Source organism: Cuculus canorus, chromosome 2 (genome assembly GCF_017976375.1).
Source record: "Cuculus canorus isolate bCucCan1 chromosome 2, bCucCan1.pri, whole genome shotgun sequence".
NCBI lineage: Eukaryota > Metazoa > Chordata > Aves > Cuculiformes > Cuculidae > Cuculus > Cuculus canorus.
This window is the reverse complement of record NC_071402.1, coordinates 130,653,958-130,671,816: the sequence shown is the minus strand read 5'-3', so window position 1 is coordinate 130,671,816 and position 17,859 is coordinate 130,653,958. Positions and strand designations below refer to the sequence as shown.

The window sequence follows — 17,859 nt, the reverse complement described above, 5'->3', positions numbered from 1 at the left end:
ATAGATAAGGCAAGCAAGCCAGCTGCGGGAACTCACTCCTTGTTCCACCTGACAGAGCAAAACTGATGCATGGTGTGGGGAAAGAAGGCAGGAACTACTGAATAAAAGGAAGCTCTATACTGTAAGTATTTGACTTCCTTTCTCCTACTGCATACAATAAGCTTTGCAACTTTACAATTCGCTCTCTTGCTTTAGTGATGGTACATAGAAATGTAAGATCAAGAAAAATACAAGTATTGTGAAGATTTATGTGTACACTCTCTGCCAACAGAACTCTACATGGTATAGACATGATAACTCAGTATATTCTGATATTGAGAATACATAAAAGAGTTTCTCAGTGAAATACAGGCTATATAAAAGTATAGCAAATTTGTCATTCTTGATTGGTTTATAAAGAAAAACTATTTATAAAGAAAACTATTCAGAGGTTTTAACTATGCTATTTAACTCCTACCATATAGACATTTGAAGAGAATAAATATTTAGTCAGAAAAAAATGACAGCTTTTAACTCAAGATCTACCCTAACGCCAAACTGCAACAGAAGAGGTCTAACCATCTCATGTATTTTCCTAGCTGGTATAAATGCAAGAACTACTTCTGCCAGATGACATAGGGAAGGAAGAATAGAGTAGGAAGAAAGTGGAGAATAACTCCACTTTCTTTCTCCTCACAAGTCGCAAAAAAAACAACTTAGCAATAGTCTCTTGACAAAAGAGCTGCCATTGTGGATGCATCAGGGCAGGGAGGAGTAGAATAATAACTCCTTTTACTTTTCCACACCACATTGGCCACATAAATGGGAACAAGACGTGATCTAGTGCTTGGAATTAATCTTCACCCATAAATTCTTTTAAAATACCGCATTCTCTTTGGTCTTTTTCTTGTACAGAATATTTCAACATAAGCCACTGTTTTCATCATCCTGAAAAACAGAATGGAAGAGAGCGGTAGGAAAAAAAAGATAAATTGTTCATTCTAGCAGGCTTCCATGAAATATGGTTTTCACATATTAAATAGAATATTTCAGAGAGAATGGAAAGATAATTATGTTGAAAAGCAATTTTCAATTAATTACTTTTTAAATTACTTTGCCTGATCGCCAAATGGTGCCAAAAATGTAGATTGTAATCAGCTTTAATCTACTGACAGTAATAGCTCTGGGTTATTTTTGTTTGTGGGTAGGTCTCCTTAATTGATTACTTCTTTTTAAACTATTTACATTGACCCAATATCTGAAAAATGAGCTGTTGAAACAGGAGTAGACGTTATAGGGCCTTGATACACACATTAATGCTACTGCAGTAGAGACAAACACAGTATTGCTGCAAACAGCAACCTACACCAAATACTACAGCAACCCCAGTAAAAGTCCAAGTTTCAGACTCACAATGTTCCTAAACCTAACTTTTGCCAAAATATGTGGGAAAAACACAGAGACCGTATAGACAAGGTTAATAAGCTAGAAAGCATGAATTACACAAGAATAAATATTTGGTGTTTAAAATGTATTTCTAATGTTCATATAGCAGAAATTCAAATCAAACCGGGAATTATTCATGGAGATTGCCTTTGTGCATCAGGTTAAAGCTTGGTCTACACTGAAAGTCTTTAGCATTTTCTGATCTAAGCATTTGATTTAATACATCTTTTACAATTTATTTTTTGAAGTTCTGATAACCAAATAAAATTATTTATTAGATAAAACAGCATCCAAATTCTCATCTAGCTAGACCAAAGTTTACAGAAAAAAAATAATCACATACTTTCATACACTGCTCCTACCAAATAATCCATATGGCCAAATTATATTCAGATGTTATCAATCCTGCAGACATATATAACCACCAAAATTTCCCCTCAGCTAGCATGTCTCTTGGAAGAAGTAAACTCAACAAAACATCCAAAACAGAAACAGGAAGACTCAATTTTTATGCAATAACTAGATTTCGAAGCATAATCTTATACTACACTCTCATGTTAATAAAATAAATTGATACTAATTACTAAGAGAAATCTAGAATGTATTCACCAACCACAGAAGTCTCACCCCAGTCCTGTATCTGGGTAAGAGAAAACAGAACTTTACTACCAGCAGGTTTTCTTTAGTATGCAATTACTTACGTGTGTAAGTTTGTATATCTATAAATACTAGACATATAAATACATATATATAACACATACATTTACTAAATATGCTACATTTAGTATACAAAGATGGGGATTTTCTTAAGAAGAAAGAATGCTAAGGCACTACTTATGGAAGAAACCTGTAGGAGATTATCACCCGGGGTCTATTCTACATGTATTATCAATAAAGAATGTTAGAAAAAATACCCATAAATTATTACATGCTGAACAGAATGAAGAGCAGATAGCTTGCTTTATGTCCCAGGAGAAATGGTCATCAGAAAATTACAACTAATATAGAAGCTAGGAAAAATGGTGTAAATGGTGTGCTTCAAACTAAAACCAAATAAAAGAGCAAAATGAATTAATCCCTGGAAAAAAGTCAGTTATGAGAAAAAGTTCTGGTTGAACCAAACAATTTATCTTCTTCTAAAGATTGTGCAAAAACCTGCTTACAGACAAATGTGGCTGAATTGTCATTTTCACAATGTAGCTAAAACTGCGAAGAATAATTTTTCCATATGCATCTGTAGCATTCTCACATATTTTAACTTAAAATGATCTTCTCTGCCCATTGCAAACTTTTGCAGAGGTTATTTCAGCTACCATTATTACAAACATTTGCTACAACGCTTTAGTAAGAAAAATAATCTGTGAAGATGTCACGTGAACAGTCATTGTTCATCCCTCCCCCTTTAAAAGCTTTAAAGCATACAAACTGACAAACTTTCAGAATCGTTTCAAATCATAAATGAGCTGTTTGCTGAGATTTAACACAATCTGAGCCTGACTAATCAGATCTTTCACTTGCAATAGTCACTTATACCAAGAGAAGAAGGTTTAAAATGTCCCATTCAATTTGGGAACAATTTATATTCACTTGAAACTGAGTAAATTTACACCCATTAGGAAAGCGGAGCTGTACTGATTGAACCAAGTTTGAGCTTGTCCTCGCCAGAATTTAAAAGTATACCTTAGAAAGTGATTAAAAGACATAAGCAGTGTCATCGGCTCAATTACACACGCTTACAGGCCAACGCTAGCAATAGTAACCGTATGGCACAAGAGGACTTCAAGTCTGCAATAATATCCTTTGTAAGTAAATAAAACAAATCTGCCCTGTGTCTGACCAGGTAACACAAACACCCACAGAATTGTTTAAAAGCACTGCACAGTCCTTTATTACCCAACTGTTACAAATAGTATGCAAACTAAAAAACACTATAGCATCAGCACAGCACTCATTTGATGGCTTCAAAATTCTCATTGTTATAAATTAAACAGAATTTCAACATTAATCTCTGTTTTGTTAAGAAAATGTCTTGATTTAGTTTTGTTTCAGAGTCCAAATACCCACTAATCAAAACTATCTCTCCTGCTATTTCTCTAGCAGCATTAATTCAATGTGTAGTGATCAAAAGAAGACACAGTATAACAGTTAAAATCACAATCATTTAATAACAGACAAAGTTCTTTTTCTATTTATGTTAAATGCATCTTAGTAGTTAAATGTTATGAAATATATCACCAATGACAACCAGAATAGTCGCAACTCCTAATTTTGCACAAAAATTGCACCATACATCCATACATGTACACCTGAGCTGAAATGCATAAATTTTAAATATTCATTAATGACAATATTAAAAAAAATACAATAAATATATGCTTTCTGAAGGAATTTATTTCACTTTAGGAAAAGAACAACTTAGCTGATATTTCAATTTAATACAAAAATATAAGGATTGCATTTTTCATACATAATAACTCAATACCGTAACTGGCCCCATATTTGTACTGCACTCATGCTGTCAGAGGAGCTGAAACATTGTCATAGTAGTCTGTCACTCTTTAAATAAAATATGTTAGCAATAAGCCAGACACCTGTCTGACCCTCTACGTTTTATTTCCTTTAAAAATGGTGTAGCTTTAAGCAGCATTTTCTTTGAAATAGAATGGTGTCTCTGGCCCGAATATCAAGACAGCTTAAAATTCTCTATCAAATTCTATCTAAACCTGATGGCAGTACCCTAATAAACCAAAAAAAATCAACTCCTATTTTAAAGTCCTTCGAGACAGTACCTTGTGCACATCAGAACTGAAAAACAGTCCTTAAATTAGGGATTTAATAGACTATGAGAATAAATTAGGTAACATGTAAATGAAAGCAGTAAGAACTTTATAAAGCACTGTGTAATGCAAAAAAAAAAAAGAAAAAAGATAAAAATGGAATCTTATGGTGGAGAGGGGAAATATCAAAAGGCAAGGAAGAAATCAAGGAGGTAGAGACGTCAGCACAGACTGAGAAAGGAGAGAGAAGGAGCTCTAAAGATCATCCAAAAATGTTCAAAACTGAACAGTTTTGCAGCAGAGATCGACCATCTGAAACATTTTACACCTCGGTGCCCTCAACACTTTCCACAGAAGGCAGGCTCACAGTCAGACTGCAAGCACCTCTGCCTGGCAGGCTTCCCAACTCTCTAGGTATCCACAAAGTGTTTTTTGCCCAGAGAATTTTGCCCAGAGAGCGAGAAAAACACTGGAGTGCCCAGGGTCTGCAGGGTAGAGTTTTCTGCTTATGATACTCACAACTTGTTATTTTTTTCCTCTTTTGTAGCTAGAGATACAACACCCTAAGTTCTTAATTTCTTATGTGTGATCAACAGGCTTCTCCTACATAATAGATGCGCTATAATTCTCCAAATCCTACTAACGCTTCTGTAAATTAGTTCCAATTGAGTTTAATTTGTCCCATCATTTGGTCAAAAGCAGAAAGATATGGTTTCCGCAGTACCTTTTTCTAGAAAATTAAATCTTCCTATCTATAGTAAAAATACTCCACTTTATATAGTATAATAAGACAAGGTCTCTACAGTAAATTAGCATCTTCTGTCAGCTCAAAGAATGTACCCGAGGGAAAAGAAAACAAACAAAAAAAAAAATAATCTTTGTTTCAATCCATATTTCTGTGTGCTTGAAATTTTAAGTAGTTTTCCACTTATGTCAATGGGTCTAAGACACTACTTTCTCTTACAAGTCTTGCCTTGTTCTCAGACCACCATAGCCACAGGAACATCATTACAATGTCTCAGTAATATATTTCTCTTCGTGATCAAACCACAATGATGCTTTCCAATGATCTTGTGATCAACTACCACACAGAGCACTTTATCTAATAATGCCACCAGCTCCAGCATACAGCACACTGCACTCTGCACTAGCGCATTTCATTCTATTTACTGTACTCCATAAAGTCATAAAGCTTTCCCAGTATAACATTCAGATTTTTCTCCATTTTAGCAACAACTCCCAAATTTGGTTTAGCGAGTTGATTCTATTAGTATTCATATACTTCTTTTGACAACGTCATTAGCAAAAAGATCAGTGTCAAGACTGACCCTACACACACGGGTTTAACCTGAATACCTTCTCTTTCAGGACGCACTGCAGTCACTCCGTTAGCTTACTAAAAAGGTAATGAAAGTAATGTTGGTCATCTGAAGAAAACTGAGCCCTTTTGTGAACGGGGAGTACTGCTTTTGGTAACACACTTCCAAAAGCTCAACTGGCCTTTGACCCCAGAAAGGGAGAGGCTCCTACAAAACTAATCTTTTCACTCTCTTGACTTTCCCATTGTTCTCAAGTTCCAGCTGCCTCTTCCAAGGAACTTTTTAACACCTCTGTGCTACAAATGAAAGGTAACTAGGTCATTTAAAAAAACTAGACCATTTGATTAGTCCTTCTTCCCTGGCTTTTTTTTTAAATTTTTATTATGTTTTTATACTTTCTTTTAAGCTACTGAAGCTTCTTAAGATTAGAGCCTTGATGGATGATCAGTACTTTAACTATTTCTCTGGCAATTGATGTAAAGTCACAACTGCTTAAAGCATATTATAAGCCTTAACCAAACTACAAAATCTGCAACTTTAAGCCTGCTATATATGAATTACATTATATTGTTACAGAAATAGTATTTAATATGTTGTCATTTCAGAATAACAGAAACCATTACAAGATCTCACTAGTAAGCGTAAATTTCTGTGACATGTATGGAACAAGTTAATTACTTGCTCTTATTTTTCATACTCCTCTCAATTAATGTTACAGAAATTATGCACTGTGAATGACAAAAATTAAATCCACCTGCCAGCAGCAGAAGAGTGCACTTTGCTTTCAGCTATAAATATTTGTCTATTATCTGTCAGAAAAACCACATGCAGTATTTATTAATAAGTGACATCTGGATGGAAGCCTACAAAATAAAAGATACTGCTCCTATGCATAACAAAAGGAAAAAAATCAAATTAAGATTACTTACTTGATTAAGTATATCTTGTTTCTGTAATGCATGCAAGAAAAGAAAGAACACATATGTTAGTGCAGTGTCATAATGCTCAGGCTCTGTTTTTAAAATAGAATTATTTTGTTTAAAGGTTAGTGATGTAGATGAACAAGTTTAAGATATTAGACAGAATATTCCATTTTCTTGCATTAGCACTTATGTCAAGAAAATGGCTCTAAGTCAGCATTCTAGTCTTGGTTAGAGAGTGCAAGCAATTTCTTTTTAACCATGCAATGACAGATAACCAAGAAAAATTTAAATACAGTGTTTTTCTTTCATCTTTATTTAAAAAAAAAAAAACAACAAACATAAAAACCTACTTGTTGCCAAGAATAGTTGTTAACAAAACAACTTAATCAGAAGCTAATGCAATGATAAATTCCATAAATACATCCATAAGAAAAGGAAGGAATCTCCATCCTTTATTGGACAGGGAGGGAGGCAGAAGGTGAGAAATAGCAACAAAGGATGAGCAAAAGGTTGAGGTACTTAATTACTTCTTCACCTCAGTCTTTGCAAGACCAGTTGTTCTCCACGTACCCAGCGCTCTGAGCTGGAAGACAGGGATGGGGAGTAGAATGAAGACCTCAACATCAAGAGAAAATGGTTAGTGACCTGCTACACCACTTAGACACAAGCAACTCTATGAGGCTGATGGGATTCACCCAAGAAAGCTAAGGAGAGAGACACTTCCCATCATTTATCAGCAGTCCTGGCTAACTGAGGAGGTCCCAGCTGACTGACAGCTAAGTAAACGTGGCACCCATCTACAAGAAGAGTTGGAAGCAGGATCTGGGGAACTACAGGCCTGTTAGCCTGACGTTGGTGCCAGGGAAGGTTATGAAGCAGACTGTCTTGAGTCACGCAGCACATACAAGACAACAAGCTGATTAGGATCAGTCATCATGGGTTTAGGAAAGGAAGGGCTTGCTTGACTAACTCAGGCTCCTTCTATGACAAGATGACCTGCTTAGTGGATGAGGGAAAGGTTGTAGAGGTTTTTTTAGCTGGACTTAAATAAAGGCTTTAATAAAGCCTTTGACACTGCGTTCTGAAGAAATAAGCTGCTTGTGGCTGGATCGCCAGGCCCAAAGAGTTGTAGTGAATATAGTTAAATCCAGTGGGTAGCTGGTCACAAGCAGTGTTCCCCAGGGCTCAGTACTAGGACCAGTTCTGTTTAGTATTTTTATCAACGATCTGGACGAAGAGATCGAGTGCACCCTCAGTAAGTTTGCAGCTGATGCCAAGCTGGATAAGAGTTTTGATCAGCTCGAGGGTAGAAGGCTCTGCAGAGGGACCTGGACACGCTGGATTGATTAGCCGAGACCAATTGTATGGGGGTCAACAAGGCCAACTGTAAGGCCTTGCACTTGGGTCACAACGACCCCATGCAATGCTGCAGGATTGGGGACAAATGACTGGGAAGCTTCACTGTGTGCCCAGGTGGCCAAGAAGGACAATAGTCTCTCAGCTTGTATCAGAAATAGAGTGACCAGCAGGACTAGGGAAATGATCATGTCCTTGTACTCAGCATTCGTGAGGCTGCTTCTCAAATGCTGTGTTCAGTTTTGGGCCCCTCGCTATAAGAGAAACATTGAGGTGCTGGAGCACTTGCAAAGGGCAAAGAAGCTGGTAAAGGGTCTGGAGCACAAGCCTTATGAGGAGCAGCTGAGGGAACTGGGGTTGTTTGATCTGTACAAAGGGAGGCTGAGAGGAGACCTTATTGTTCTCTACAACTACTTGGAAGGTTGTAGTGAGGTGGGTGTTGGTCTCTTCCCCCAAGTAATAAGTGATAGAATGAGAGGAAACAGCCTTAAGTTGTGCAGGGGAAAGTTTAGATTGGATATTAGGAAAAAAAATCTTCACTGAAAGCGTTATCAAGCATTGGAACAGCCTATCCAGGGAAGCGGTTGAGTCACCATCCATAGAGGTATTTCAAAGACATGTAGATATGTTGCTTATGAACATGATTTACTGGTTGGGTTTACAGTTGGTCTTGATGATCTCAAAGGTATTTTCCTAAACAATTCTATGATTCTATAAACACTAGCAAGCACTGTCGCTAATGTAATGAATATATATGATGCTTTATTTTTACTCCTTTTAATAAAGCTGCTGTATTAATTTTCTGCATTAATCATGAACTGATATTGCTACTTCCCAATAAGAGGTACTACCTTAAAATTATAAATTCAGTTGTATTGTCTGCATAGATTTCACTGATTGTGCCAGGTTTTTACTAAACCAGAGTTATCAGGCACATCTTTGATACGTTCACAAAGTTAAGTTAGAAAAAACTAAAATCTCTGGAAATCAGAGCATCCTAGAGACAGCTTCTTGGAAGTACCTGCTCTACTTCTACAAATGCAAAGATCCTTAGGAGTAGGCAGATGATTGCAACCTCACTGCAAATATTCTGTCAGACTTGGGGCTTCACCTGTGTGGGCAGATGAGCTCATGGAATATGCCTTGTGTCAGGCACTCATTGTCATAACCTTCCTAGAATTTTTCTATGCACATGTATTTGTTTTATCCACATCCAGACTGTGGAGTTTTGGAGCACTGCCCTGCTCCTCATGCAGACCCCAGCCACACCCTGACTACTTGTTCAGCCGAGACCTCTCCATGTACCTTCCACCCTTACTGTTCATGCACCGATTAACCCTAAGGACTCTAGATGTTAAGTAAGTAAGCAGATAAACAAGAAATTATGATGTTCTCCAATAGATACTTCAGAAAGAATGACACTAGGACTACAATGTGGTGTGCTTACTGCCCATTTAGATACAGTCTTAAGCGCCATCTGCTTTCTTAATTCTTGCTAGCCCATTCAGTGGTTCCTTCAAAGTGAAATGGCTGAATTTAATTAATTTAAATAAATCTCAAATGATGGAAAGACTATTTATAATCATAGCTGATATCAATCTACCTATGTGTCTTACATCAGTAATAAAATCTAGTCTTAATTACATATTTGACATTGACTTATAGAAGAAGGTGGAAGGGCAGAGGTTCAGTAGCATTTGTAGAAGTTTTAGTCATCTCTCTTACACTGAAAGAAGAGTTAAAGCTCCATAAATAAACTCCCTATACTGCATGACCGTCTGATAATCAGATACGTTATTTCCATTAATCTCAAAAACCACTCACTTGCCAAGATATAAGATAATGGAAAAACAAACCAGATTACTTCAGGTAACAAGTTTTGAATACTAATAGCTTTTCTTTTGTTATTTTTGTCGCATTAAGTCAGTTTGTGATAAAAAACTGCAATGGAGTGGAATAAATTCCTGAATGGTTTAAACAGAGAGAAGCTTGAAACAGGGAGTTCTTAAGGCATAAGTATATGACGCTGCTAAATCTGCCATAGTTCTATGCCTCAAGCTTATTGGTAAAAAACTGGCACCACTTTTTGGTAGAATATTGACAAGACTTGAAAAATACTTGGAGTGCTTATGAGATAATGATCTAGGAAACAAAGAGCTAGAATGCAAACATGATGGTTTCCTCTACAAAACAACAACAAAGAGCAAATGACGCCTACAATATGTGCAAGTAAAAAGCTGCACTGTGATTGATTTCAGCTGGACCAGTCAATTTTTGTCATCAATTTTCGTCATCAATTTTACAGATAATGATTCACCCCTTAAGTTAAATAGTACATCCAACTCATAGAGTCCTCATCTGACCAGATTCAATGACTGCAAATCATTCTGCAAAGCGTTTATCCACATAGCAGGTTGAATGCATGCAGAAAATAGACACACTTGTGCAAAGGCAGTTCTGTCTGACTTGGAATATTCATTCAACTGCAGAGGAAATTTCAGCCACTTTGCTTCCAGTTCAGCAGCTTATGGCATGAAACCCGAGCTAATAAATCCTACCAGATCCAAAGTAGCATTCCCACTAGCTGTGTTCTTCTTATGTTGCATTCCCTAAAGTCTAAGCGCTAAGCAGCAAAGCGCAAGAGCCATCAGGGTTAGCCTGGGTCGGATTTTGACCCAGTAGTAGTGAATAGCTTGATCACTGCTCAAGACACTGAAGCCACCACTGGGTGTCTGACTTGCATTCCTACCTCCCATCCTGCTCATTGGCTCGGGTGCTCTGCTGCTCTATAATCCCTGCATGTTTCAGTACATTGGGAGGATTCTGCAACAAACCACTGTGAAAGGAAGAACTCCAGGAAACGTAAAAAGAGTCACAAACTCAGCTCAGGACCAACTACATTTATTAATTCCAGTTTTCCACAAAATCTGACAATCCACCTGGCTTCAATCAGAGCAGTCACCTCAAGTGCCCACACTGTTCACTTTTTGCCATGATTCATCCTCTATATATCTCCAAACTGGAGAAATTACTTTGTTAAAAGAGAGTAATCTCACAACTTTCAATACTTACATATTTATATAGAAACACTGATTATTTGATAATGTGTTACCTACATGGCAACATGTTATTTAAACATACACAAAATACACAATTACTCTGTACTATAAAAGATTACACATCCCAAAACTGAAACCACTGTACAATGACTAAAAGAAGAAATTCAGGAAAAAATGTGAGCAATAAATTAAGAACGTTTTATCACATACACTAAGCATTAAAACACCTGCAGAAGTGAAAAGTACAAAATAAAAACAAGCATTGAGCTTGTAAATCAACAGTTTACATTTTTATAAAAAAAAGTATCTACTTTCTATACTTTCTAATAGCTATCAATTAAGAATATATTGGACAATCATAGCATTCCCATCTTTTAACAATATGTGATTCTATTTCTACAATAAAAGAGATCTAAAACTTTTTGAAGATCAACTCATACTATTTTACTGAATTATGAAATATTTTCCTCAGAAACTAAAATGACCAACACTATACTTTGCAAAGTTCAAAGAATTTCTCACTACTTAATGAGCTATAACTACCTCACTTGACAATAAATCTTGCCTTTTACATCCTGAAATGTAAGATCAAGTAATTTTCATAATGGTTAGCACATTTTTCTATCCTGAATTCCACCTAATGCAAACACAGTTATAAACACTACTATTAGAAACATTACTGAAACATGTTTCCATTGGCTAAATTTTGAATCATACTATTAGGATGTGCTAAACATATACGAATTGCAAGTGAGGATAACAAAACAAAATTATCCGGCTTTTTCTACCAGCCAAACCAGCATATTTTGTCTAATAGTGAAGCTGTGGTGACAACGCACACACCCACCCTTTTTTTCAGCTGAATTCTTTGTTTCCTAACATCACAAAATAATTCCCATGTAATAATGGGGATCTCATTACCAGAAACAATACAAGACAAACGGAATTTAAAAAACAAATTCAGCACAACAGTCTTCTCTGTCTTTTGAAATTATGCTTAACATTTCCAATATTTAAAAAGAAATGCAAAGCATCATTTGGGGGGGCATGTCTGTTTTTTGAAATTTCAGAACAGGAATCATGATTTTATGCAAATTATTAAGCAGCTCTATCTGATGTTTATAGACATTTCATTGTTCAAAATGTTCATATTTTTGTTTTACAAGTAGTTCCAAAGAGCCCAAACAGCTGATTTATAAATAATCTTCTATTTCAATTTGCTATAACATTTGTAAATAATTTTCCCCACCATTTCTGACCACTGAAGAAAGAAGAAAAATTACCCCTTCAGGATTATATTTTGCTAACACACCACTGCCATGGAATTCTTCTAAGACATCCTTAATTTTCTTGGTGGAATCTGGATGAAGAACAAAGAGAGAGAAAATGAAAATACAGAAAACTGATTTACATAATATGAACTGTAATTAAAGAAACAACAGCCAAACTGCTAATAGCTTTTCTGAATGCACATTAGTAATTTTCTCTAGCTGTATGAGAGCTGTGGGCACAAAGAAAATGAGAACATATTGTACCTTCTCATCAAATACTGCAAAAATCTGCAAGTAAACACAAAATGGTCTTTGACTCAGGCCTTAACAACTATTAAGTAGCATATTTCTGAAGGAGTTGTTTGCAAGGACTACTTCAAGTCACTTTTCTTGTCCTTGAAACTTGAGTCATCTACAGAACACAGTCATTCCCAACAGTGCTACTAAATCTCCTCTGGCATAGCTGCCAGTGGGTAGAGAAACTGCCAGAACAGCCTGACGAGATCAAGATAAAGGGGAAGCTTGAAGGAAAAAAAAAGCTTTTTTCTGTGGTCACATCACAGAAAACAAACGTTGCTATCGAAACCTCATTTCTGCAGACTTCTAAGATAATTTAACCACTTTCAGCTATGGTAACTTTAGGAATATTTTGGTCTAAGAGAATTGTGGAAGATTCCTGCAGCTGAGAAGCTCGTATATCTAACTTTTCCAATTTGTTTTTAATTGTCTACTTGCAGAATAACAAAGCAGTTACTTCAATAAGTAGCCACTATGTAAATCCCTTAAAGTCTGATTCACGTGGAATACATCGTGCACACAACCGTAATTTTAAATATCTCAGCAATACAAGAAAAAAAAATCTGTTTTTTTCTTTAAAATGCAGTATGGGAGTGTACAATGGTCAAATGTGGATAATGGCCACAACACTGAAGTAAACCATGAACTAGTAATGAGTAGCAAGTGGATTACAGAAGAAAACAGGTAAACTTAATAGCTATATGTTTACTTCTACAACAAAACCTAGAAGGAAAGAAGAGGAGCAGAAGGTGGACCAAGAACAGGTCTATCACATAAGCCATTAGTTAGACACCTTAAATGACAGAAATTACGACCTAGTCTCATTGATTTTTTAAATTATATTAACAAAACATAGTACTGTAATAGTTCTTAAAAGTTAAGGAAATTCAGGACCTTATATCTGACTCTAAAAAAAGTACACTTACTAAATCATGTGACCTAGAACTGGAAATTGTCACTGCAAAGGATTTGAAAAATAGCTTTGTTATAGTTCATAGCAGCTATAAACAGGACATACCAGTAAAATTCAGTAAGAGGTGCTGGAGGAGGTTGTTGCCCTCCCCCACCTGCACACACAAAGGTAGAATGGCTTTTCCCAATGTTTGTCATTTTATGAAATTTTCTTAAACGAAAACACCCGAGACTATGTGTGGCCTCAGTAAAGCAGTTTATTTCAATAATCACATGTATTTCAACGTTACTGTCAAAACTAACTAAAGAAGTTTAGCTGGTCTCATGGGCATTCACAGCAAATACTTACTTGATAAAGTCATCTATAGTTTTATTTCTGTGTCATTTGAAATACAGTAAATTACAACTTCATGTGAAAAGAGACAAAACCTGTATAAAAAGGAATAAATCACTATGCTAAGAAATACATTTTATTAAGAACTGTAATTATAAGCTGATGGGATAGATATTTACTGATTAGGACAAATATACAAATGCATGACTGACAAAGATTTCTTTTTTACCTGATCTCCATTTTTTCAATATGTTTTTCAGTAGTCATATACATGGTTATATACAGAAATCATCGCATCTTATGACAAAGTCAATAATCACGAAAGCGGCAGTGTGAGATGAGCAGATGTATGACAGAGGTCACTGAACTTCATCCCAAAAAGGGATTTTTCTGAACTTTGGAGGAAAGCAGTTAAAAACCCATCAAATAAAAAGCCAGCAAGGTCTCCTCACACACCTTTTATTATCCAAATGCAATAATAAATAAATCAATAAAATAGAAGTGGCCGACTTTCTAGTGGTTTTAAAAGTGTCTTGAGGTTTTCTCCCAGCAATAACTATACTTCCTTAATTTCATGTTTTGCGAGATAAAGTGTATTCATCTTTAAATTAGTATTATGACCACACAACTGCAATTAAAACCAAAAACCTGTGTTACATTACTTATTAAAAATAAATTAAATATTTGCTTTTAATTTTGTTCGTCTTGTCAAGCATCATTAAGGTAGAAAATATTTACTATTCTAGTAAGAATACAACTATTTACCTTTTTAATGCACAAGCTTAAAATCATGTTGAAATAACTTTCAAGAAAAAAAAAGGCCTACTGATTTTGCTACAAATTTTATTTTATCCTACAATTTTGCTTTGGTTTGCTCAGCAGAATTCCTCAAGGGTTTTCCAAATTCTGGACAGGAATTGTATATATTACAAGCACCATGATGTACACTTCACAGTTCAGGCAGAACTATTTTTTCACAGTCTTTTCATTTACAGTCATTCAATCTGTTTTTCAGTTCATGTGAAGGTATCCAAACTAATACAAACAAAGATCTTTTAAAATGCCTGAAATGATGTATCAATATTTTAAGTCAAATGCCAACTGACAGTCTTCTGCATGCATACTCTTCAAAAGTGCTGACATTCCTCAGAAAAATGAATCTTCTTTCCACAGCACCTAGTAGGTAAATTAGTACTAGGAACATGTTCCATCTTTAATAAGTTGGCCTAAAGGGATACTATGAATAGGATAATTTTCAAGTTTCACTCTTATTTGGGGATCACATTCATACAAGAGGTATTGTCTTGGAAAGCTCTATGCCATTAAAACCAAGAAACTCCAACAAAATGTTCTCAATGCTACCTTAAAAAAAAAAAAAAATCAAGTGTATGCTTTCCATCAAAAGTAGACAAAAAATTCCTAAAAATGCACACAGAAGTAACTAGGAAGTTTTCCTAACCTTTTTTTCCTGAGGTTTCTAATGAGTAAATAACAGTGCTATCTATGTATTCTACTACAGCTTATTTAGTCTGATCCAAATCAGCTACATACTCACCAGAAAATAGTGGTGTAAACACAAGCATCAAACCTGCATTCTCACTGTTACCTGCAAGTACAGATGTACTGCATAACTTAGCAACTTACCACTTTGTGAGCAGTCCCAGTAAATTCATAAGCACCATTCACGTTAAAATACAACCATGGTCTTCAATTTCACTGGATTACTCTCATCTGTTTTTTAAATCAAATGCAATTCCTTTTTTGCCTAAGTCTCTGTATTCCAAGCCCTCCTCAAGAGAGACAGTTGCTAAACGTGTAGAGACAGTTTCTAAAAATATGTAGGTACAGCACATAGCCTGTCATGGCAGTGCTTAAATCCCATCTTATCCACAAAGCTACAGCTGGCACAGTATGAATTTCAGGTAAATTTAAATATAAAGGAGTTTTTAATGAAACATACCTCTCATTTTTTGATCTCACACTTTTGTTACTTTTACTATCTACTCGCTTGGTGCTTTGGGCATTCATTCAAAACACTGAAGACCTTTAATTCTCTTCACTGCTTGAATGGATTTAAAATCTTATCATGCAACCCATCTTCCGCTGCAATTTGGATAGAACGCAGCAGCATCCATTTAGCCCATGGGACGTAAGGAGAAAATGCGAAACTGTGGCTCAGGAATCAGAGCTTTCCTTGGATGAGGTGATACAGTTTCCTACCTCATGCTCCACTGAATCTGGGGCAGAACAAACAGGCAAAGCACAGTGTGGACCACTGTTAACTGAAGAGCTACTGCTAATACACAGGGGAAAAGCAGCTGGATTCCACACAGTGCTGCTGAAGTTCTATTTTGAAATAAAGACTCCAAAACAACAGATATGTAGATGAGACTTGGTCTAATATTATACAGTTTCAGAATAAAGGCAAAACAATTAAAATAATGACACTAGAAATAAGAAACCTATATATGTAACTTTAGGAATGTCAAAGTGTCTGATTTTTTCCTTAACTGTCTTTCAGTCCTAACAAAGATACTTCTTGCGACTGAACATAATTTACATTTCAAAGCCATTTAAGATTTAGCCCACATTAAAAATAATAATTCATTTTTTTAAATGACTCTGCTTTAGATGAGGAAGATTGAGCACTGAGTTGACACTGGAGTTTGGTGTACAGTTTCTCCCATAATCAGAAAACACAAAACAGAAGGAAAGCTTGTCCAGACCACAAATTTGGTCCATATTTTTTCCTCATCCTCCCAGAAAAATCCTTGCAAAGGATTCTTTTCTTAAAAAAAAAAAGAAATAAATATCAGACAGAGTTATAAGACAACTTATATAAAACCCATTATAAATCACATGCTATATACACAAAACTGGTTCACAGTTTAAAGGGAAATAAGCACTAGAAAACAATGACTGGATTGAGAGTTATTCCTTTAGAAATCTAGGTATGTTTTTCAGTCTCAAAAGAAATTCATAACCTGCATACTCATTGGACTGAAATCAGTTGTAATGCCTATAATAAAAAGTAGACTAATAATCACTGTCTACCTCAATTACCCTTCTATAAACTTCGTACAATATGAGAAATATCAGAGGCATACAAAGTCTTAACATGGTGAAGTTCAGAAGTTATATATAGAAGCTCCAGAGAGATTTTCGATACATCTTATACTGATTGAGGAAAAAAAGGTGCAACCTTCAATGCATTTTCTGCATTCGAACAAAGCCTAGCTCAAACTCAAAAGCTCTGCTTGACAGATAAGACAATGAGAAGCACAGGAAAAAAGCATCACTCAGCTGACATCAGAGTTTTTATATTAATCTATGGACTTTTCTTGCTTTTGTGGATGCAACCACACAAAAATATGTGCGTATATATAAATCTATACACACAGCTTTTTTTGCCTTTTGAATATTGACAGAAACGGAGAATGCTTTTGTTCAAGCTAAAGCTATGCTCTAGCTTTACTGGTCTAGAAATATCACTATGTAAAAAAAAAGGCCAATCCTGCTAACAAACCTGTATGCAGCACCAAAAGGTAAAAACTCTTCACCTTCCAACAAAATATGGTTACTCCAGTAAAAATATGGTTTACCTAGCACAACTCAGTCTTGCAGCATGTCTATGCTGGTAAGAGGAACCTGACGGTTGGCACTGAACCAGCAGAAGGCAGTAGCTTACACATCCTATGCTTCTCATATGTACGGCTGCAGGTTCGCTGGCAAAGCTCTTTTACTATAGGTCACACTTCTGTTTCAGTTTGTGACTTACAAGTAGTCTTTTGATGCAAATTTCACAAAAGAAATAAACAACTAAAACTAAGTGGAATAAATACTCAATTGTGATTTTCTTGTAATTTGAATTTAAAAACTAATGTAGCCTTGAAAGGAGTGGCCAAGCTGGGAAGGCAATTACTGTCTAGAGGTCTAAAGGAGATCCTCTTCGTTAGTTACTAGCAAAAGTTTGGTGAACACTCCTTAAACTGAAGAATTGGAGTGACTACATCACCCAGCAAATTGCATTCCCACTGAATTCTGTGATAAATAGTTAGCAAAAAGCTTCTTAGAAATGCAGACAGAATTGGATGATGCTGCCTAAATACATATGATGGCAAGTGACTTTTGCAATGGGAAATGGAGGTGGTGGAAACAGAGAGAAATGAGGGAGGTGGGAACAGCA

At 35.8% G+C, this 17,859-nt stretch overlaps 1 protein-coding gene across 13 annotated transcripts in view; it reads right to left on the bottom strand.

The window, feature by feature from the left end:
- Nucleotides 1-17,859, bottom strand: part of DGKB (diacylglycerol kinase beta) — a 475,249-nt gene that overhangs the window by 277,293 nt on the left and 180,097 nt on the right. For 7 of the 13 annotated variants that reach the window (XM_054059507.1, XM_054059504.1, XM_054059502.1 and 4 more), the window contains 3 exons: nucleotides 12,143-12,219; nucleotides 6,980-7,027; nucleotides 6,451-6,471 (listed from right to left, as the gene is read on the bottom strand). The exons of 2 other annotated variants lie outside the window; for them this stretch is intronic. In XM_054059507.1, the coding sequence (XP_053915482.1) occupies nucleotides 6,451-6,471; nucleotides 6,980-7,027; nucleotides 12,143-12,219 (146 nt within the window). The remainder of the gene's footprint in view (nucleotides 1-6,450; nucleotides 6,472-6,979; nucleotides 7,028-12,142; nucleotides 12,220-17,859) is intronic. 4 more of the 13 variants (XM_054059509.1, XM_054059513.1, XM_054059510.1 and 1 more) reach the window with 2 other exon arrangements.